This window comes from Lepidochelys olivacea, assembly GCF_965140295.1.
Source record: "Lepidochelys olivacea isolate rLepOli2 genome assembly, chromosome: 1".
NCBI lineage: Eukaryota > Metazoa > Chordata > Testudines > Cheloniidae > Lepidochelys > Lepidochelys olivacea.
In genome coordinates, this window is record NC_140411.1 from 350,245,385 (window position 1) to 350,267,872 (window position 22,488).

At 66.2% G+C, this 22,488-nt stretch overlaps 1 protein-coding gene across 4 annotated transcripts in view; it reads right to left on the bottom strand.

The window, feature by feature from the left end:
* The window catches only part of FLNC (filamin C), a 58,457-nt gene extending 39,271 nt beyond the window's left edge, over window positions 1–19,186 (bottom strand). For 2 of the 4 annotated variants that reach the window (XM_084648318.1, XM_084648319.1), the window contains exons 1-8: window positions 18,592–19,185; window positions 7,758–8,006; window positions 5,715–5,812; window positions 4,438–4,588; window positions 4,046–4,164; window positions 3,531–3,608; window positions 1,522–1,684; window positions 1,235–1,435 (exon numbers count right to left, since the gene is read on the bottom strand). In XM_084648318.1, coding sequence (XP_084504444.1) covers window positions 1,235–1,435; window positions 1,522–1,684; window positions 3,531–3,608; window positions 4,046–4,164; window positions 4,438–4,588; window positions 5,715–5,812; window positions 7,758–8,006; window positions 18,592–18,937 — 1,405 coding nt within the window. In that variant the 5' untranslated portion in view covers window positions 18,938–19,185. Of the gene's footprint in view, window positions 1–1,234; window positions 1,436–1,521; window positions 1,685–3,530; window positions 3,609–4,045; window positions 4,165–4,437; window positions 4,589–5,714; window positions 5,813–7,757; window positions 8,007–18,591 lie in introns of all 4 variants that reach the window. The other 2 variants (XM_084648320.1, XM_084648317.1) reach the window with 2 other exon arrangements.
* Window positions 19,187–22,488: the final 3,302 nt, after the last annotated feature.

Below are 22,488 nucleotides of genomic sequence, written 5' to 3' on the forward strand. Positions count from 1 at the left end.
TTTTTCCTAATATCCAATCTAAACCTCCCCCACTGCAACTTGAGACCATTACTCCTCGTTCTGTCATCTGCTACCATTGAGAACAGTCTAGAGCCATCCTCTTTGGAACCCCCTTTCAGGTAGTTGAAAGCAGCTATCAAATCCCCCCTCATTCTTCTCTTCTGCAGGCTAAACAAGCCCAGCTCCCTCAGCCTCTCCTCATAAGTCATGTGTTCCAGACCCCTAATCATTTTTGTTGCCCTCCGCTGGACTCTTTCCAGTTTTTCCACATCCTTCTTGTAGTGTGGGGCCCAAAACTGGACAGAGTACTCCAGATGAGGCCACACCAATGTCGAATAGAGGGGAACGATCACGTCCCTCGATCTGCTGGCAATGCCCCTACGTATACAGCCCAAAATGCCATTGGCCTTCTTGGCAACAAGGGCACACTGCTGACTCATATCCAGCTTCTCATCCACTGTCACCCCTAGGTCCTTTTCTGCAGAACTGCTGCCGAGCCATTCGGTCCCTAGTCTGTAGCGGTGCATTGGATTCTTCCGTCCTAAGTGCAGGACTCTGCACTTGTCCTTGTTGAACCTCATCAGATTTCTTTTGGCCCAATCCTCTAATTTGTCTAGGGCCCTCTCTATCCTATCCCTCCCCTCCAGTGTATCTACCACTCCTCCCAGTTTAGTGTCATCTGCAAACTTGCTGAGGGTGCAATCCATACCATCCTCCAGATCATTTATGAAGATATTGAACAAAACCGGCCCCAGGACCGACCCTTGGGGCACTCCACTTAATACCGGCTGCCAACTAAACCTGGATCCATTGATCACTACCCGTTGAGCCCAACAATCTAGCCAGCTTTCTATCCACCTTATAGTCCATTCATCGAACCCATACTTCTTTAACTTGCTGGCAAGAATACTGTGGGAGACCGTGTCAAAAGCTTTGCTAAAATCAAGGAACAACATGTCCATCACTTTCCCCTCATCCACAGAGCCAGTTATCTTGTCATAGAAGGCAATTAGATTAGTCAGGCATGACTTGCCCTTGGTGAATCCATGCTGACTGTTCCCTACCACCCCGCTCTCTGACCAGGGTCGCCTCTGTGCCCCGCTCCCAGCCCTGGCATCAGGGATCCCCCAGCCCCACTGGCTTTTCGGGGAGGGGTCAGCCAGCACCTCCTGGTGGGCTGTGGGGCTGGCATGAAGGGTGGGCACCAGCGAGGGGGCACGGAGCAGGCTCTCACCTTCGGAGATGTTGACGGCGAAGGGGCTCCGGGGGATCTGGGTGCCGGCAAAGGTGACGCAGATGGTGTGGGGTCCCTCCAGCACGGGCCGGTAGGTGCAGCGGAAGGTGCTGTCACCTTTGTCCTCCAGCACCACCTCCACGGTGTCGCGCCGGCCCTGCGGGTCCACGATGACCACGCCCACGTCGCCCGTGCCCGCACCTGGCACAGACGGGCAGCATGAGTGCCAGATCCTGGCAGGGCTCCCCCAGCCCCCCCAGGCCCTGGCCTCCACCCCACACCCCTACCTGCTGTGTAGATGTCGAAGTAGGTGGGCTTGTTGGCCACGTTTCCCACGGGCTCCAGGCCGGGCCCCCGCGCGGTCACCTTGTTGGCATCGCCCAGCGCCATGCCCACATGGACATTGAAGGGGCTCTTGTCGATGTTCTGCCCGGCAAACAGCACCGTGACCTGGGCCAAGAGAGCGCTGGGTGAATCCCTGCCCGGGCCCCAGGGAGCGGGCGAGGGGTCAGCCGCAGCCAGGGGGGCACTGGGGCGGCGGCAGAGCCCCCTGGCCAGGAGGGGGCTGGGCTTCTGTTTGCATAGGGCTTGTGACATGCCAGAGCACTTCCCGGCCTGAACGCTCCTGAATGCGGCCACCTCTGGGGGGAGACACGGCAGCGAGGGCAGGAGAACCCCGCATCCAGCAATCGAACAGCCCTCTGTGACTGACATAACCTGTGACCGGGTAGATCATATATATATTTGCAGAAAATATTGTACAGAGGTTGTCGTGTGAGGTGTCATGGACAGGTTAGGATTGGCTGGGTAGGATTATGCTGTCTGTATGGGTGTATCATTGTTGTAGTTGAAGTGATGAACATTGGCTATGTACTTGTATCTCAATGTGTTTGATTCTAAGTAGCCTCAGGGAAGCATTTGGTCAGCTTCTTGAGAAGGGACTATTCTCAGTAAGTGCCCAGTCAAGAAACGCTTAACTGACAGTGGACCTTGGGAGAAGCCGATCCACATCCGAGTTCTCCTGGGAGCCTTCAAACTAAGTTGGGGGGATTTGACAGCAGCCTACTGAAGGGGGGTCCAAAGAGGATGGAGCTCGGCTGGTCTCAGTGGTGGCAGATGACAGAACGAGGAGCAATGGTCTCAAGTTGCAGTGGGGGAGGTTTAGGTTGGATATTAGGAAAAACCTTTTCACTAGGAGGGTGGTGAAGCACCAGAATGGGTTACCTAGGGAGGTGGTGGAATCTCCTTCCTTTGAGGTTTTTAAGGTCAGGCTTGACAGAGCCCTGGCTGGGATGATTTAGTTGGGGATTGGTCCTGCTTTGAGCAGGGGGTTGGACTAGATGACCTCCTGAGGTCTCTTCCAACCCTGATAGTCTATGATTCGAACATGTAAGCAATGGCGTCGGCCTGTAGAGAGCTGAGTCATGCAGGGACATGTGACTTGCCCACGTGACTCCAAACGCCATCTTGGTGCTGTGAGGGGACCTGCCACCTGGAGGAGACGATAAAAGGCAGCTGCCTCATCTCCACGTGGTCTTCAGTCCTGCTTCCTGCCTCTGGAGGGACCTTGCTACAAACTGAAGCTCTGAACCAAGGACTGAACGACCCCTCCCAGCTGGGGACGTTCTCCAGAGACTGGATTTGAACCTGCCGTTTATTCCATCACTGCCACAAGCCTGAACCAAGAACTTGGCCATCACTGGATGTCCTTGATTCCATCTCACCCATCCTAGCTCTCATCTCTATCTTTTTTCCTTTTATGAATAAACCTTTAGATTTTAGATGCTAAAGGATTGGCAACAGCGGGATTTGTGGGTAAGATCTGATTTGTATATTGACCTGGGTCTGGGGCTTGGTCCTTTGGGATCGGGAGAACCGTTTTCCTTTCACTGGGGTCTTGGTTTTCATAACCAGTCGTCCCCATAACGAGTGGCCCTGGTGGTGATACTGGGGAACTGGAGTGTCTAAGGAAATTGCTTGTGTGACTTGTGGTTAGCCGGTGGGGTGAGACTGAAGTCCTCTCTGTCTGGCTGGTTTGGTGCCTTAGAGGTGGAGACCCACCAGTCCGGGGCTGTAACTGCCCTGCTTGAAGCAATTTGTCCTGAATTGGCACTCTCCGTTGGGTCCCGCCAGAGGCCGCATCGTTACACCCCCCGGGACATGGGGAGCCCCCCCCAACCCTCACACAGCAGCTGTGTGGCCCTGGACAGAGGGGCCGACAGGGCCCAGCCAGCGGTACCAGCCCTTCCCCGTCCCGCAGCACCAGCTGGGGGCTCCAGCTGGGCGGGCAGCTCACCTTGTGCAGCCCAGCCACCTTGGGCACGTAGGTCACCGAGTACGTCCGCTTCTTGTCGTTGTTGGGGACCACCTTGGCCTGCGGAGGAAGGCCCCAGAGGTGAGGCTGGGGCAGAGGCTGTGCCAGGGGGGGCTGTTCCCCAGCACCCCACCCTCAGCAGGGCCCCAGCCGTGCCCAGCTGTGCCCCAGGGCGACTCACTCACATGGTGCCCACCAGAGAGAGGAGAGCAGCAAGGTGCAGGGCATCATTGAGAGTCACAGAGGGAATCAGGGTCAGAGCTGGGGATAGAACCCAGGCGTCCTGGCTCCCAGCCCCCAGCTCTGACCCACCAGAACCCACCCCACCCCCCTCCGAGCTGGGGTTAGAACCCAGGCGTCCTGGCTCCCAGACCCCCAGGTCTAACCACTAGACCCAGCTGCTCAGAGCTCCTGCTCTCTGTTTGCCCTGGCCCCACCAGGGGGATCCCCAGGGCAGGGGGTGCGGGAGTGGCAGGCCGGCCCCCAGGAGCCCCTACCTCCTCGGTGTGTCCCTCGGGGTCCTCGATGTAGACCAGCACCTCGCCCAGCCCCGCCTCCAGGGTCTCCACCGTGAACTGGGCCGGCTTCAGCACTGTGTTCCCGTGGGGCTCGATCCCTGCGGCGCCGGGACAGTGGAGCTCAGGGGGGGGGCACCAGCCGGGGCTGCTCCCCCATAGCCCTGCCCGGAGCGCTTCTACCCCTCCCCCACAGCCCCAGTTCCTGCCCCTCCCCCACACCCAGTTCCCTGCCCCCAGTCCCTGCCCCCATCCTGCCCTGTCCAGATGTGCCTGCAGCCCTGGCTCCCGGGGGCCCCTCCCACGTGGGGCAGGGTGTTATGGAGCAGGTACCCCTGTCCCAGGCCCCCCCAGCCCCAGGGGTGGGGCCCTACCGGGGCCGTAGGCAATGGCCTTCTTGGGGTTCAGCTGCTTGGAGCGCAGGGGGGCCCCGGGCTTCAGCTTGGCCTTGGGGAACTGGGACAGGTAGGTCATGACGGAGTGTTCGTCCACGTCGGGGTCCACGATCTCCTCCGGGGCGATCACCTGGGGGGAGGGAGCGGGGCCTGTGCTCAGGGCGTGCCCCCGAGGGCCCCCCAGCCCCACCGAGAGCCCCCCACCTGACGCGCCCCTGCCCCCGAGAGCCAACATCCAGAGCCCCGCAGCCCCCCCCAAGAGCCCCCCACCCAACGCGCCCCTGCCCCCGAGAACCCCCCATCCCCACCGAGAGCCCCTGGCCCCGACATGCCCCTGTCCCCGAGAACCCCCCAGCCCCACCAAGAGCCCTGAGCCCCAACGCGCCCCTGCCCCCTAGAGCTGACACCCAGAGCTCCCCAGCCCCACCGAGAGCCCCCCGCTCTGATGCGCCCCTGCCACTGAGAGCTCCCCCAACCCCACAGAGAACCCCGCAGCCCCAACATGCCCCCCCAGAGCTCCCAGCCTCCTAAGAGCCCCCAGCCCCAATGTGCTGCCCCCAGGGCTCCGCTGCCCCCCAATCCTGACTTGGGTGGGGGCCGAGGGGGCAGAAAATGTCAACCTGGGTTCCCAGCAGCTGGCCAGCCTGTTGGGGGCCGTGCCAGGTGCTGAGTGGGAGGCGCCAGTGTAACACCCCCTTCCGCTGCCCCGGATGCATTCCCCAGCGCAGGGACAGGCCCTGTCTGGGTCCCTAACAAGGCTGGGGTGACACCCAGGCCCACCCAGCCCCAGGGGCAACTCTCCCATGTATACCCTGAGATGGGAAGCAGGCCCAACTGGTTCCCGGGGTGCTGGCTGGGGGAGCTGTGTCCATGCCTGGCTTCCCCGCCTGCCCCCAGCCCAGAGAACAGCCCCGGAGTGCCCAGGGTTGCCCCCCATCTGGCCCCCATGCGGGTGGGGGTGTGTGCCCCAGCCCAGAAGTGGCCCCAGAGTGCCCAGGGGTGCCCCCCCGTTTGGCCCCCATGCGGGGGGGGTGTGCCCCAGCCCAGAGAACGGCCCCAGAGTGCCCAGGGTTGCCCCCCACTGAGAACCCCCCCGCCTCGACGCGCCCCTGCCCCCGAGAGCCCCCCAGCCCCACCGAGAGACCCCCCGCCCTGACGCACCCCTGCCCCCGGGAACCCCCAGCCCCACCAAGAGCCCCCCCGCCCAGAGAATGGCCCCAGAGTGCCCAGGGGTGCCCCCCATCTGGGTCCCGTACCTGGGGCACGCCCAGCCAATCGTCCGCTTGCTGCATGGCTTCCCGGGCATTCTCCACCGGCTGGTTGGGGTCCCAGGTCTCCCAGTCCGGGCACAGGCCTATGGGGCAGGAGTTTGGGAGACGGAGTCAGACCGGCGGGCGGGGCAGGCACGGCCTTGGCAGAGAGATACGTCTCGCCAGGAGCCCTGCTGACAATGGGGCATTGTGGGCTTCCCTGGCACTGTGCCAGCTCTGGTCTGGGGGCTCCTGGATCCCTGCTGGGGTCTCCACAGGCATGGGAGCCCCCCACTCTTGCAGGGGGGAGGAAACAAACAGGAGCCAGATTCCTGTGCCCCCCGATTGGACTCAGGACGGCTCCTTCCTTGCTCCTGTCCAGCCTAGAGCTGCCTGCGGAGGGAGTGCGCCGAGTGGTAGAGCCAGGCCTGGCCCTGTGCGTGCCTCAGTTTCCCCATCTGGGTCATGCAGCAGGCACGGGTGTATTGGCCCGGCCAGGCTGGGAACATGTTGGGAGCTTGGCGCTCCCAGGCAGTGAGAGCTGGCGAAGAGCAGAGAACTGGACTGTTCCAAATATTAGGCTCAGAGCGATGTGCCCGTTGGTGCCACGCCCAGAGCCGCCCTCCACGTGGTGCTGCGCTCCCCCCTACCCTGCCCAGTGGCACCCAAGGTGTCTGGCTAAGCCCGGCCACTGCCAGGTACCATGTCCCCAGCGCTGAAATGCAGCCCCCTCTGGGGTGGGATGCAGCAGCTGTCTGCCAGAGCAGGGCAGCCGGGCAGGATGGGAAGAGGAGATGGCAGGCCTACAAGCCGTGTGCGCAGGGGGACAGGGAGATGGAGGACCCCCAAGCTGCGGGGGGATAGGGAGATGGGGTCCCCCCAAGCCATGTGCACAGGGGGAGGGGGAGCTGGGGGACCCCCGAGCCGTGGGGGGGGAAATGGGGAGATGGGGGCCCACAAGCCATGTGTGCATGGGGGACAGGGACCTGTGGGATCCCCAAGTCATGTGCGCAGGGGGACAGGGAGCCCATGGACCCCCAAGCTGGGGGGGGGCACACCTGTGTGTGTACCTGTGGTGGGGGGGGGCGCACCTTGAATGGGGGCACATGTCTGGGGGGGGATTTGCACTGCCGTGTGCTGTGGGGTCTGCATGTTGGGAGTGGGGGAAGGGCAGGGCATGGCCTTGTGTGTTGAGTGTGGTGCACAGGCCCTGGGGGGGTTCCGGGGGGGGCTGTGTGTGCTGGGAGGGTGCTGTACAGGGAGTGGGGGGCAGGTGTGTACAGTGTGTGGATATCGGAGCTGGGTGTCTGTCAGGGGGGTGGGGGTGTCTGCGGGGGTGAAGAGGGGATGTCTGTAGGGGTCTTTGTATAGGTGGGTGTCTGCAGGGCGTCCGTGTAGGGGAGTGTACTGGGTGTGGGTATATAGTGGATGTCTGGGGGTGTACAGGGCAGGGGGTGTACTAGGCACGTGTACAGGGCTACAGGGTGGGTACAGGGCAGGAACAAGGGTGTGGGGGGCATACAGGGAGGTATGGGAATGTATGGGTGGCATATGGGGGAACAGGGGAGGTACAGGGGCATATGCGGGGTGTGCGGCATATGGGGAGTACAGGGGGCATATGGAGGGGTACAGGGATACGGGGGGTACAGGGCAGGTACAGGGGGTATGAGGGTGTATGGGTGGATCTGGGGCTGGTATGGGGGGGTACAGGGCAGGTATGGGGACGGGGGGAACAGGGGATATGGGAGGATCCGGGGCAGGGCTGAGAGGGTCCAGGGGTGTATGGGTGGATACAGGGGGTCTGGGGCAGGTCAGGGGGGTGCAGGGGATACGGTGTGGCAGGGGGTCCAAGGGTGTATGGGTGGATACGGGGGGTCCAGGGCAGGTCAGGGGATATGGTGGGGTCCAGCGGGTCCAGGGGTGTATGGGTGGATATGGGGGGTCCAGGGCAGGTATGGGGGGGTCCAGGGGGATATGGGTGGATACGGAGGACCCTGGGGGATATGGGTGGATCCGGGGAGTCCGGGGCAGGTCCAGGGAGTCACTCACCCGGGGCGCAGTTGTCCACCAGGGCGCCCAGGGCTTTGCCATCCTGCCAGTCCCGGTGGAAGTTGGTGATGGGCAGCTGGGGCACCTTGTTCTGGATCCAGCCCAGCAGCCGCTGCTTCGGCGTCTGCTTCTTGGCGTCCTCCTCGTCCTCGTCCTCCCACATGGGCATGGAGATGGAGTAGTGCAGGATCAGCGTCCACACCAGCCCCAGGATCAGCTTCAGGTTCCCGTCCACGATGGCTTTACTGTCTGTGGGGACAGGGGGGTCAGGCAGGGGGCGCCGGCTGCCCCTTGTGGGGGGGTCTCACGGGCATCAGCAGCCCCCTTGTGGGCATCGGGCCGGGATCACCCGGGACATGGCTGGCAGGTGCAAAGCAGCCCCCCCGGCGCCCCTCACACCCGACCCGCAGCCCCATCCTGCCCCCTGTCCTGGGGGAGAGCCAGAGGCAACTTGCTCAGGGCGGGGGCAGGGGGGAAAGATCCCCATCGCCAGTACTCCCCCCACCCCAACAGTATCCTCAAACTGGGCAGCTGGGGGCTCCCCTCGGCAGTGACCTGGGGGCCCCCCACCCATGGCTCTCCAGCGGGGGTGCATGGGGTGCTGTGTGACCCTCCCCTGCCCCGCCCCACCCCCTGTGCCCCGTGCTCTGGCAGCGTGCCAGGCCTGGGTCCAGGGAACAATGCGCCCGCCCGCCCCTTCCTGCTCCTCACTCTTTCCATAAACACTCGCCGGGCGGAGCCGCAGGGGCCGGGCTGAGAGCAGAGCGGGGGGGGGCCCTAACAATGGACCCCCCCCCAGGTCTTAGGCTCAGGAGGGACAGGGGGTGCCCCAGGGCAGGGGGGCCCAGTGCAGGCCGAACACTGAATGCCTCCAATCCAGCCTGATCCCCCCCCTGCCGCCCCACTGCAGCTCCTTCCCCCTCCCCCTGCGCCTCTGGTCTCTGCCCTGGATTCCCCCCGCCATGCTGTCACTCCGCCGCCCCCCCCCGCCCCACACGTCAGGCATCCTGCTAAACCCAAGCTGCGGGAGAATCCCCGCCAGCGCGGAGCGCTACGGAGCTTCTGACACACAACCGGCCAGTCCCCCTCCCAGCCCGCAAGGGGCAGCGCTCCTCCCGGAAGCACTGCGCCATGGCCTGTGGGAGAGGGGAACGCCGTCCCGGCTTGCTTCACACCCCCAGCAGGCCCTGCACCTCTGCCCGGCTGAGGGGGCAGCTGGGCCAAGCGGGGAGATGCCAATGCTGGAGGAATGGTGGGCCCATTCCTGGGCGCGGTGCAGGCTGGGTCTGTGCCAGCCCCCTGCCCCAGCTGGACGCCAGTGGGTATGCCCCGGGTGAGCAGGACTTTCCCACGAGGGTGCCCTCCGCTCAGTGCTGGTGCCACGCGGCGGGGCGTGACCCCTGCCATCCGGCACTTGTCAGCTTTGCCGGCCATGTTCTGCCCTCCCATGGGGCAGTGAGGGACTGTCTCGTACCCAGCGTCACCCAGCGGCCGCACCTCACCCCAGAGGTGGCTGCATTTCAGAGCTGGCGGCCCAACCCGCATGTGGGTCTGAGACGTCCATGGGCCGCTAGCTCCGCACGCCGGGGACGTGAGGCTGGGGGCTGCCGGGCTCAGCAAAGCATGAGCGGCCTTCCAGCGGCGTAGAGCCTGGGCTCCCGGGGGGCATCGCTGCACAAACCCTCCTCGCCCGGACTAACAACGGCCCCCTGCCAGCACCGGGAAACTGAGGCAGGGCGACTGACTCAACCAAGATAAACCAGTGATTCAGTGGAAAAGCCAAGCACAGAACCCAGGAGTCCCGGCTCCCCCACCTCCCCAACCATTTAACTCCCCTCCCCTCCCCCAGCCAGGAATGGAACCCAGGAGTCCTGGCTCCCAGATCGTCTGCTCTAAGCACTACACCCCTCCCCAATATAGCCCCCTGGCCTCCCGCTCCTCCCCACTCCCAAGGCTCAGCTCCCCCCCCACCCCACCCCACCCCCCCGCTCTGTGGGTTCCCCCCAGGCAGCCCATGTGGGACAGGGGCAGTTGGGATGCTAGGTGAGTGGGGGGCCCTGCGCTGTGGCCCCCCAGCGTCTGGGGGAGGGGAGCCGGGATGCTAGGCAGGGGGGAGGGGCTCTGCGCTGTGGGCGCCCCCCCCGCCGGCGAGTGGGGGAGGGGCGGTGGACATGGAAAAAGCGATTGGATTTGGCCCAGGGAGGTAATGGGCTGCAGATGTTCCCAGCCAGGCTCCATCGATCCCTGTGGGGGGAGGGGAGCGCGGGGGAGGGGGCAGAGCAGGGGCGGAGCTGTTGCCGAAGGGGATCCCCCTCAGCGGGCGCAAGGGGGCCGGGTCCCGTGCCCAGCGCTGACCCTGACGCAGGCCGGGCGTCCTGCCCAGCCAGCCTCTGACCTTGAGGCGACCTGGGGGGGCTGATCCCGCTCCGGCGGGTGGGGGGGCAGGTCTGGGAAACCGGGGAGCACCCAGCCCCAGCTTAGCCCAGGATGGGGCGACCAAGGGAGTGGCCCAGAGTGGCCCAACCCCACCCCCAGCTCTGCCAGCCGCAGTGCCAGGGCTCGAAGCCTGATTTGTTCTGGCTCGGAGGGGGGCTGTGCTGGGGGGGGGCAACAGCTGCTGTTCCCAAGGGCCCCCCCAGCTGCCTTTGTCCACCAAAGGGAGCCGCTCAGCTGTTCGCTGCAGAAGGGGCAGCAGCCGGGCAGCAGCTGCGAGGGGGGGGAGCGGGGGGTGCTGTGGGGGGGACACTGAGAAACTGGCTCCTTTGTTCCAAGGGGCCAGGAGTCTGAGCAGAGAGGCCTGGGGCCCAATCCTGCACCCAGGCCGCCGAGCCTCAGCCCCAGGGGATTCGCCCCACAGATGGGGGGGGGGTTAGGCCCCCGGGTTTGGAAATGACCTGTGCATTCCCCACCCCCCACCCCGTGGTTACTGCTGGGAGCCTTGCAGAGATCTCAGCGGGGCCAGCTGCGGGGTCAGCGTCCCAGGGAGAGACTACGTGGGCAGAGCAGGGGCTCAGCAGGGGGCGCTGCACGGAGGGGCAGGGTGGGGGCTCAGCAGGGGGTGCTGCGCTGGGAGGGCAGGGGCTCAGCGGGGGGCATTGTACTGGGGGGCAGCGGGGCCCCCTCATGCAGCTGCTGCCTTGCAGAGGAGGTGCAGAGGTGAGCTCCTACCGAGCTGGCATTGTTACAGTCCAGGGGTCCTTGTGCCCGTTGCTGGCGAGACCCCCCAGCCAGACAATGCTCCAGTGCTCTCAGGGCTGAGCTCATGTTAATCCCGCCCCCCCCCATCAAGACAGTGTCACCGTGCGGCTCTCAGCCGACCGCCACATTCCCCAGAAGTGGCTGCACTGCCCCATGGGGCCAGGTGTGCACCCCGGGATGAAAGGCTCTCCATACCCCCAGCTGTTATGGGGGGGGCCCCTGGCTCAACCCAACATTAGGGGCACCAGGTTTAAATCCCGGGGGGTCGGGGGGATAGGCCCCCTTGAGCTACACCTGCTCTGGGCCTGCCCCCCCAGCCGTGCCTAGGCCCTGGGGGCCACACTCAGATCCCCCTTTTCCATCCCCGCACTGGGAGGGTCCCCCCAACCTCCCCCAGAAGAGCCCTGGTCCTGGATGGGAAGTGGGGGGGTCGGCCTGTCAGCTCTGCGGCTGGATCAGAGGGGCCGGGGAGCAAGACAGCACGTCCGGGGGCCCCTGAAACCCACCCAGAAGAGGGCAGCAACTGGAGACAGTGAACATCTGCGCCCAGCTGTGGAGGCCCCTGCCGGCCCCCGACCCAGCCCTGCTGCTGCACTTCTGACGGCTGAGTCCATCCCAGCGTGTCACCCCTTGGCAGGCCCTGGTGCCAGCACTCCAAGCTCTGCCCTCTGCCCAGCCCCCCACAGCAAGGGGGAGACCCGAGGCCCCCCGCTGGGGCGGATCCCCCCCTCCCGGGTCTGAACATGCCAGCTCCATGCGTGTAACGAGTGTACAAGGCTCAGTTCCACCAGACTGAGGGGGCGATCAGACAGGTGGGGCAGGCAGGTGGCTGAGGGGGAAGGCGCAGGCCGGACCCTGCCGTCCTTCCTCCAGAGGGCTTTGCGGCACTGCTGGGCCAGCAGGACGGGTTAGGTCCCCGGCAGAGCCCGGCTGACCCAGGCCAAGCGGTTGCGAGGTTTCCCAGGGCTCCAGCGGGGGAAACAGCCCCAGCGGGAAGCTCGGCTTTCCGGCCTCGCGACTCCGGCCACCCCCCCGCTCATTGCTGCGGCCTGAGGTCAGCGCCGAGCAGCCCAGCCCGCCGTCTCCGGAGAGATGAGCTCACCACAGCACTGGAGGGAGCCAGCGGGCGGCTGTGAGCACAGCCGGGGGCGGAGGGGGCCTGGCGTGCGGCGTGGCCCCTCCCGGCCCCGGCAGGGAGCCGCAACGACCGCCCCAGGCCCAGATCACGGGGGCTCACTGAGGGCCACACAGCTGCCGGGCCTTGCTGTCTCCCGGGGGGGGCGCCCTGCCTGCAGTCCCTGCCTGCGATGCCCCAGGGGTCTGCCACAGTCACCAGGCCCACGCACGGCGCCACGGCCCGGCTGGCTGGCATGGCCAGTCGGGGAGCAGGGATGGGGACGAAGAGCGGGGTGGGGTCACTGGGGGCAGGGCTGGACGGATGGAGCCACAGTGGGAGCGGGCGGGCGGGCAGTGCCACGGTGGGAGCGGGCAGGCAGAGCAGCAGTGGGAGCGGGCGGGCAGACGGAGCCCCATTGGGAGCGGGCGGGCGGGCAGGCAGAGGGAGCGGGCGGGCAGATGGAGCCGTGGTGGGAGCAGGCGGGCGGGCAGGCAGAGCCACGGTGGGAGCGAACAGGCGGGCAGGGAGTGGGAGTGGGAGCAGGCGGTGGGAGTGGGAGCAGGCGGTGGGAGCGGGCGGGTAGATGGAGCTGTGGTGGGAGCGGGCGGGCGGGCGGGCAGAGCCACGGTTGGAGCGGGCGGGCGGGCAGGCAGTGGGAGCAGGCGGTGGGAGCGGGCAGAGGGAGCGGGCGGGCAGAGGGAGCCGTGGTGGGAGCGGGCAGGCGGGCAGGCAGGTGGGCGGGCAGTGGGAGCGGGCGGTGGGAGCGGGCAGAGGGAGCGGGCGGGCAGAGGGAGCCGTGGTGGGAGCGGGCAGGCGGGCAGTGGGAGCGGGCGGTGGGAGCGGGCGGGCGGGCAGAGGGAGCCGTGGTGGGAGCGGGCGGGCGGGCAGGCAGAGCCACGGTGGGAGCGGGCGGGCGGGCAGGCAGAGCCACGGTGGGAGCGGGCGGGCGGGCAGAGGGAGCGGGCGGGCAGAGGGAGCCGTGGTGGGAGCGGGCAGGCGGGCAGGCAGGTGGGCGGGCGGTGGGAGCGGGCAGAGGGAGCGGGCGGGCAGAGGGAGCCGTGGTGGGAGCGGGCAGGCGGGCAGTGGGAGCGGGCGGTGGGAGCGGGCAGGCGGGCAGAGGGAGCCGTGGTGGGAGCGGGCAGGCGGGCAGGCTTGCGGGCAGAGTCACGGTGGGAGTGGGCGGGCAGACGGAGCCGGGGGGGGAGGGGGCGTTTCCACGTCAGGAGGCGTCAGCCCCGGCACGTGGGACAGGCCCCTTACCCGGGAGAGTGGCCTCTGACCCCCCCCCAGCACGACACACCCCCTGCCCCAGGGCCACACGTGCCCCAGAACCTGCCAACTCAAGCCCATCCCTGGGCTCCCGACCCCACCCCCACTGCTTGAGAACCAACCCGAGTGCGACAAGTTAGCAATGTGCTGATTGGCTGTTTCCTCTGACATCACAGACCCCGCCCCATTGCTCTCACCAATGGGTTGTGCCCAACATTATCGCTCTCTTTGACCCACTGCTGTAACCCCACCTGCTCCCCCCACCCGTGACACCGCCCCTATAGCCAGTCCCAGCCACGCCCCAGTGACCCCACCCTACTGTTTGTCCCTGCCCCGCCCCTAGTAATTCCGCCCCCTTCCCCAGTGACCCCGCCCCTGCTGTCAGTCCCCTCCCTGTCCCCAGTGACCCCGCCCCCACAATTGTTCCCCTCCTGCCCCTACCCCAGCCCCATGTGGCACCCACTGTCTGCCCATTGCCCCGTCCCCCCACCCCCCCAGCTTCCCCCCCAAACTCCCCATGGCAGCTCCCAGGCTCCTTGGCTGCACAGTGGGGGAGTTGCCCGGCCTGGGGGTGGGGGGAGAACAGCCCTGGGGACGGGAGAGGGGGGCACTGGGCCTGGGGCTGATGGCACTGGGCTTGGGGCCGACGGCCCAAGCTCAGCTGCTCATGGCAGCTGCCCCGAGCGAGCAGGGGCTGGGCCCGTGCAATGGGAGCAGGATTAGTTGGAGAATGTCGCCCCAGCCCCTGCCACCCACCAGCTGCCACCCAGCCCCACACTGGGGTGGGGGGGAAGAACCAGGCCTAGGTGCCCCCTCAGGGTGCTTCTTCCAGCGCCTCCCTGGCTGGGGGGGCGGGGGAAGAGGAGGGGAGGAAGGGCTCCATCTCCCTGGGACCCCTGAGATGGGGTGGGATGCTGTGCTGGATGCACCCATGGGGCAGGTGGGGGCGGGGGGCAGTGGGGTAGATGGGCCTATGAGGCGGGGTGGGGGGGAAGGATACTGGGGTAGATGGGCCCATAGGGTGGGGAGAGATCTAGGGAGGGGGCAGGGTAGATGGGCCTATGGAGCAGGGAGGGGCAGGACACCAGGCCAGATGGGCCCGTGGGTCTGACTTAAATCGCCTGGCCTGTGGGCCGCCCGGGGGAGCGCTCTGGGCCCAAGGGGCTTTGCCAGCCGTGGGGCAGGAAGTGGAGCCGGGACAGGTGCTGGGGAGATTCCTGGAATTCCAGCCTGGGGCTGGCCATGCCGCCAGGCCCTGCAGACCAGCCTCCGAGGGCTCCCTGCCCCACGGCCGTGTGGAGACGGGGCCCCGCTGCCAGGGGCCCCACGGGGATCAGCTCACGGCTCGAGACTAACAGCAAACTTCTACCAGTGCCCCTCACTCCCGACCCACAGCCCCTGCCAGCCCAGCTCTGGGCTCCCCCCTGAGGTCTGCCGGTGCCCCTCACTCCCGACCCACAGCCCCCTGCTAGCCCAGCTCAGGGCTGGGAACCCTCCAGACCCAGCAGATTGGATTTCTGTGGGGCTGGGGGTGGACAGAGACTGGGGGCTCAGCCCTGCCCCAGCCCCCTTGCCCTGCAATAGGGCAAGCCCTCTCCTAGCAGAGAGGATGAAAACCCGTCCAGTGCCTGGGGAGCCGAGGGGATCTGGGACATGTGCCCGTGGCTATAGAGAGCCAGCCCCAGGGCACACACGGTCCTGGGTGGTGGAGGTAGCCTGGGAGGGGAGAACAGCCCCCCAGGAACCCCCAGCCAAATCCCAGCCAGGGGCAGATCCGGGCTCAGAAGGCACCAGCCGAGCAGCGGGGTAGGGAACGGGGGAGCCAGGCCTCCCCCTCCTTTGGCCAGGGCCTCTCCGCCTCCCCTGCCCCACGGGGGCAGCGTGGGAAGCCGGACTTAGCCCCTGCCCCCGCGCCACAGGCCGGGTATCTGGCAGCTGTGAGCCCCCCCTTCTCCTCTGGCCCTGCAGCCCCTTTGCCATGTCCCACTGCCCCATCCGCCCCCTCACGGCTCCTCCCTGCCCCAGCCTGCGGGCAACCCCCTGGGTCCAGACCCTGTCCTGGCTGCTCTCACTCGCTCCCATCCCAGCTACCCAGAGCTCACAGCATCTGCCCTTACCAAGCCCCCCCTCCCCCCAAACACACCCCGTGCCCAGGAGCTCACCGCCCACTTGGGGGGGAGGGGGGACGGTTTTGGACACCAAAGGGTTAACTCCGCAGGCTAAGTCTGTCTCCACAGCCCTTTTTAGGCTTCAGATCCAGGGTCTGAATCCCACCCCCCCCCTCCCGCCCGCACCACCCAGAGGGAGAACAATAAATCCGGGCCAGGCCGCCTCTGCAGCCAGGCAACAGCTGCTGGGATCAGGTCTCGGCACGGCACGGCCTGGGCTGGGATCTGAGCGGGGGCCTGGGCCAGGCTGCAGCCGCCCCCTCTGAGTGAGAGGGAAGCCAGGCGGGGCGGCATGGGTCAGGTCTGGGCGACGGGCCAAAGATCTGTCCTGGCTCAGGCAGGGATGAAATCACAAATGGACCGTCACGGCGTGGGGCCACGGGGGGGCGGGGGAGGAGGCTCCACAGGGCTTTGCAAATGGCCACGCCAACCCTCAGTGGCCTGCTGCCCCTGCAAGCAGCTCTGGACCCAAGAGAATCGCTTGCCCTGTGCCGGAATGCAGCTGCCTCTGGGGTGGGATGCGGCAGCTGTTTAACCGCGGCAGGGCAATGCCACATGTTTCAGGGCTGAACCCCCTGTGGAGCCAGCGCTGGGCAGACAACAAGGGCCAGAGCTGGGGCTGGATCCGCCCCACGCTTCAAGGGGCCCCCTCTCTGCTCAGGAGGCTGGGGCTAGCCCCACACGCTGCTCGGAACAGATCTGTGAGCCCTGCCCTTCGCTCTGTGAGCCAGACAGGGATGCTCAGAGACGCCAGGGAACAAGTGTGCGGCCTGGGTGGGGCTGCTCCAAACACTCAGTTCCTCCCCTACTATGAAGGCTGAACAAATCAAAGCCCCAGACCGCCCAGAAAGCTCCCTGGAGCATTTACTGCCCCTCTCGCTTTGCCCCCATGCCCTCTGCCAACAGCAGCAGCCTGTCAGCACCCCCAATGGATGGGGAGGGGAAGGCACAGGTCTCCCCCACACCCCCCGGCCTGTAGCCCAGCCGGATCCCGCCTGTCCTCCTCACACGGGGAAACCCCTGCCCCTCGCCAGGCCGGGCGGGGCTAGCCACAGGGATGGGAGGACAGGAGCCCCCTGCACAGAGATGTGGGGCTGCGGCTGATCTCACCCCAGCCAGCTTTCTGCCAGGGGCCCAGCAGGTTTCAGCGGGGGCCGTGAGAGCCGGGGCCCTCAGATTCGTTTGTTTTTCCTTCCTGCCCGTGTGGCTCCAGCCATCCCCCCCATGCCGGCTAATCCCCTTAATTCCCTGTCCCAACCCCGCACTGGTCTCCCCCTGCCAGCGTCTCCCACGCTGTCCAGCCTGCTGGGGCAAACTCTTGGGGGGGGGCAGCCTGGTATGGGGAGAGCCCCCCCCAAGAGAGAGGAGGGAGAGTTTCACTGTCCCACCAAAACACACACAAGCAAAACCAGCACAGGAAAAGGAGCCGCCTGGGCCCGGTGTTGACCTCTCCGAGGAAGGGCACCTGGCTGGCCTGCTAGTGAACTGCACACCAGGGAGAGGCAGCAGCTGTGTGTGTGAGTGTGAGCGGGAGCGAGACCTGGGGGGTGTACGTGTGATATCAGCGTGGGGGTGAGATCTGGGGGGTCAGGGTGAGCAGTGTATGTCTAGGGGAGAAAAAGCGAGGTACATGTGTAAGGAGGCCATCGGCTTCAGTGTGCGGCGCCCTGTGAAGGGATGGGGGGGCGGAAATGGGTGTGTGTGGCACAGAGATCAGTGGGTGTGTCAGTGGCAGGGCACAGTGTGCGAGAGACCTGTGTGTGTGTGTGTGTGTGTGTGTGTGTGTGTGTAAGGGGAACAAGGGCATTCGTGAGACACAGATGTGTATGTGTGCGGGTGGGTGTGTGACTGTTAGTGACACACAGAGATGTGTTAGTGACATGCGGAGACCAGCGGGTGTGAGGTATGAATGTATCAGTGTCACTCCCAGACCAGCATGAGCGAGCGTGTCTGGGGCACGCAGATCAATGTGTGTGAGCAGGTGTGTCAGGGGCACACACAGGTCAGTGGATGTGAGGGACAACGCATTGTGTGAGAGAAATAAGTGTGTGTGAGCAGGCGTGTCAGTGTCACACACATCAGTGTAAGTCAGTGATTCTGAAACTTTTGTACGGGTGCCCCCTTTCACACTGCACGCCTCTGAGTGCGACCCCCCCTATAAATTAAAACCACTATATTTTCTATATTTAACACCATTATAAATGCTGGAGGCAAAGCGGGGTTTGGGGTGGAGGCTGACAGCTCGCGACCCCCTGAGGGGTCCTGTCCCCCAGTCTGAGAAGCCCTGGTGTACGTGAATGTGTCAGGGACACACAGATCACGGTGTGGGAGCAGGGGTGTCCGTGTCACGTGCAGATCAGTGGGTGTGAGGACGTGTGTCAGAGACAACACAGTGTGTGAGAGATCAGTGTGTGGGTGAGGGGGTGTCAGTGGCACATGCTGTGAGGGTCAGCAGCATGTGCAGATCAGTGGGTGTGAGTGGGCGTGTCAGGGCACACTCAGATCAGTGTGCGTGCGTGGGTGTCTCGGGGCACACTCGACACAGTGGGTGTGGGTGGGCGTCTTGCGGGCACACTCGACACCGTGGGCCTGTCGGGGGCACACTCAGCACCATGGGCGTGAACGGGCATGTCAGGGGCACACTCAGCGCCGATCCCGCTCTCTCCGTCTTCTCCCGCCCCGGCGCTCGCCCATGGACACCAGCTTGACGTGCTCCCACCCCGGCCCCTCCCGCCCCGGCGCTCACCGATGGACACCAGCTTGACGTGCTCCCGCCCCGGCCCCTCCCGCCCCGGCGCTCACCGATGGACACCAGCTTGACGTGCTCCCGCCCCGGCCCCTCTCGGCCCGGCGCTCACCGATGGACACCAGCTTGACGTGCTCCCGCCCCGGCCCCTCCCGCCCCGACGCTCACCCATGGACACCAGCTTGACGTGCTCCCGCCCCGGCCCCTCCCGCCCCGACGCTCGCCCATGGACACCAGCTTGACGTGCTCCCGCCCCGGCCCCTCCCGCCCCGGCGCTCACCGATGGACACCAGCTTGACGTGCTCCCGCCCCGGCCCCTCCCGCCCCGGCGCTCACCGATGGACACCAGCTTGATGCGCTCCCGCTCCAGGAACTCCAGCGCCACGGACACGTTCTCCAGCTTCATCTGGCGGAAGTTGGGGCGCGCGTGGTACTTGCGGTACATGCGCTTCTGGCTCAGCACCTCCAGCAGCGCGATGAGCCGCAGCCCGTCGCCCAGGTCGCGCTGCAGGTCGCCCAGGCGCTTGTGGACGCACTTGAGGTGCTCGTTGCACCAGCGGGTGAACGTGTTCTGCTGGATCTTCTTCCAGGGCGCGTCCTCCGCCAGGTCCTTCTCCGTGGCCGGCATCTCCTCCGCCTCCTCGCCGGCCGCCGGCGCCTCGGGGCAGCTGTGGCTGTTCATCTCCGCCGCGCGGGGCGGCCCGCCCCGGCCCGGCCCGGCCGCGAACTCGCTGCCCGACGCGCCCCGGCGCGGCCGCGAACTCGCTGCCCGACGCGCCCCGGCCCGGCCGCGAACTCGCTGCCCGACGCGCGGCTCTCCCGGCCGCGGCGATGGCGAGGGGGGCTGGCGCCGGCGGCTCCCGGCTGCGCCCCAGTGGAGCGGCGGGCCCCGCGCAGGGGGGTTTTAACGGGCCGCCTCCGGCCCGCCCGCCGGCCCCCCCCGGGCCCCGCGTCAGGACGCAGGACTCCCAGGAATGCCGGGCCCTGACCATATACAAGTAAGAGCCGAGCGGGAACTTTCTCTTCCTCCCCGCGGAGATAACGCCCGGGCCGCGGATTGGGCGCTAAGGAGAGCGGGGGGCTGGGATTGGCTCGGCCGCCGCCCCCCCCGGGCTGACGCCGGGGACATCTGGCTGCTATTTTTAACCTGCCCCAAACCAGGGGGAGGGGGAGGATCCTCTCTCCTTGTAGACAATGGCAGGGGGGCAGGGCCCCTGCACCCCCCACAAACCCCCGCAGGACCCCAGTCCGCGGGGGGCACCCTGGGAAGAAGTGGGGGCTGGAGGGGGGACAGGCACCTGGAGCTCTAGCCGCTGTCCCCGCCCCGGGGCTTTGCTCCAGGCCTCCCTGTGCCTCAGTTTCCTCCTCTGCCCCTCGGAGGGGGGGATACCAAACCCACGTGGGCGGGCGGGCCGGACTTCATTCATCCGGATGTGCGCCCAGCGCTTGGGGATCCCGGGTGGAAGGTGCTAGAGCGCGGCCGAGTGTGATCAGCGCTCAGAAAAAGCCCTCTCATGGAAAGCCCTGGCGAGCACGGGGGAGGGGACGGGCCGGGCCTGGAGTGCCGGAGGGGGCTGGGAGCCCGGAGGTTCATATTTCTCTCATGATGCGCCGCTCAGAATAGCCCATGAGCCGTGTGGTCACAGTGAGCCCGCAGCTCAGTGCGTGACGTGACGGGCAGCTTGGCTGGCTGGCTGAGCAATGGGTCGGCTCAGGCCCGACAGCGCGGCCGGGGCCTCACCTGGCAAACGGCTCCCGCTCCGGGCTAAACGGCTCCCGCGCCCGGCTAAACGGCTCCCGCGCCCAGCTAAACGGCTCCTGCGCCCGGCTAAACGGCTCCCAGGTTAGGGTAAACGGCTCCCGCGCCCAGTAAACAGCTCCCACACCTGGTAAACAGTTCCCACTCCCGCCCCGGTAAATGGCTCCCAAGCGGGGGTAAACAGCTCCCATGGCCGGTAAACAGCTATGGGGCCTGGTAAACAGCTCCCGCCCCGGTAAATGGGTCCCGTGTGGGGTAAGCAGCTCCTGCCCCTGGTGAGCAGCTCCCACACCTGGTAAACAGCTCTCACGCCACTGCCACAGGGTGGGCAGCCCAGCACAGAGGACTGGAGCCCGTGCGGCTACTCTCTTTCCCTTGGCACAGGAGCTACTGGCCAACCCCTAGGGTTGCAGGAGGCATCTGGGCATCTCCCAGTCCCCTGGCAACGTCTCCAGTAACACCAGCTGTGCTCCTGGGACATGGGAAGCCTCAGGCTTTTGGGTTCTTGGTGGGCACGTGGGCCCAGCACCTCTCTCGGGGCCCTGCATGGGGCGTCAAGGCCACTCACGCCTGCTAGCGGGCCTTGCCGGTGTCACGGGGCTGAGAGTCCGGCTGTCAGGGAGGAGCAGGAGTCATTAACCAGCGACTTTGCCAGGCGGGAATGGCTCCGGGCCAGGCTTCACCACAATGTTTCTGCCTTTTCCCTTTGCTCTGGGGCTGGCCATGGGATCCCGGGGCGCTGGGGGGTTCCCAAGTCACATGGTGGGGCTCCCCCCGCCCCCAATGAGCATAGCACTGGGGTCACATTCCCAGGTGAATGCTGGTGGGATGTCAGTGTCACATCCACTCCCCGCCCCCACCCAGCATTCCAGCGTGTCCTCGAAATCCGCTCCCCGCGCCCCCGGGTGCCGCCCCGCGTCTGCTCCCCGCCAGCCACGGAGGGGTGGATTCCAGCAGCACGGGTACTGACGGGCCGCCAACTCCCCCGAAGAGAAGCCGGGTAGTGTTTGCACCAGTGCTGCCCGGTTCCCCCTGCTCCCCCTCTGAGCTTGGCCCAGGTTTCTCCTGTTTCAGCCCTGCCCTTTTCCCTTCTCTTCCCGTGCGCCCAGTTTGAGCCCAGTGGGAACCACCCAGACCCGCCCCCCGGCCCACGTGCCGTTCACTCGGCCCGCCACTGCTTGGCTGGCAGCACAACTCCCGAGGCAGCAGATTGCATTGGACCCAGTTCTCCTGGATAGAAATAACCCACCTGGTCACCCAGGCCTGAATAGCACCCAGAGCGGATAGAATATCAGGCCGTGTTTCCTCAAGGGACAAAGGACACGGCGTGTCTGAATCCCGCCCGCCCCGTGACATCCCAGCTCCTCCCGGGCACTTGGCTGAGCTCCTAGGAGCAGGGATGCCCTGGGGACCATTTGTTCCCGCTCTCTCTGCTCCGGCTCGTTCCTTACCACGTCTGCACCCTAGAGACAGCGGGGAGGGAGCCGTAAAGCTGGACACTGGGGTGATGGGCCCGGTGGGGGCGCGTGAGTCAGACCCCACAGCTCTGCTGCACAGACCCAGAGCCTCCCCACTGTGCATCCCCGGGGCCCTGCACGGATGGCAGCCAGTGGGGGGCCGGGGCCGCTGGGGTCAAGCAGCTCCTCCCGTGGGGTGGCCAGCGCCGGCACATGGCCAGCGTTGGTGGCTGCCGAGGGGCCTAACCCCTGGAGGATCAGAAAGGGGATGGAAATCAAGCGCAGGGCAAGCAAGGGACATGCATGAATAACACACAAGCTCTGGGCTGGGGGCTCCTGAGGTGAAAGTGGCCGAGGAGGAGAGAGACAGTCTGACGGGCAGCCCCTCGGGGGCATCGGAGGGGCACTTCCAGCTAAGCTGGGGCCGGCTTCGTAGCGTGGGACAAAGCGCCGGCCAGACGTCGCCGGGAATCCCGCATGCAGGAGAGCCGGCTGCGCCCCGGCTGGGGGCGGACCAGGGCTGGAATGGGGGGCTGTCTCACGACAGGAGAGTGGACATGCCTGGGAGGGGATCCGTCGGGGCGGGGGGTGAACGCCAGGGACGGGGAAAGCCAGGGAAGCTAAAGGATGGAGCCGGCACAGGACCAAATAACTGGCCAGGAGGGAACTGAAGCTGGCAATGAGAGGGTGGCCTCCTGTGGGGCCAGCATGGCAAATGAACCGGCCTGCAGCTGGAGGTGGGGAGATGTGGGAACGGGATCACGCAACGGGGCTGGAGTGACCCAGGAGTCTCGTCCGGTCCTGTGTTCCCTTCCCCACCCCCCATCCCAGATCCCGGCCGCCAGCCTGTGCCCATGAGCGCGTCACCCCACCCGCGCCCACCACCACGTCCCCTGACATCTCAGCACTGCCCTCCCTCGGCTCCTGGCCCTGGCCTTGCCACCCACCCGGCCTCAGCCTCGCACCCTGCTTCTTGCCCCAGGGCCTCATCCCGCTCCTCAGCTCTCGCTGCCCAGC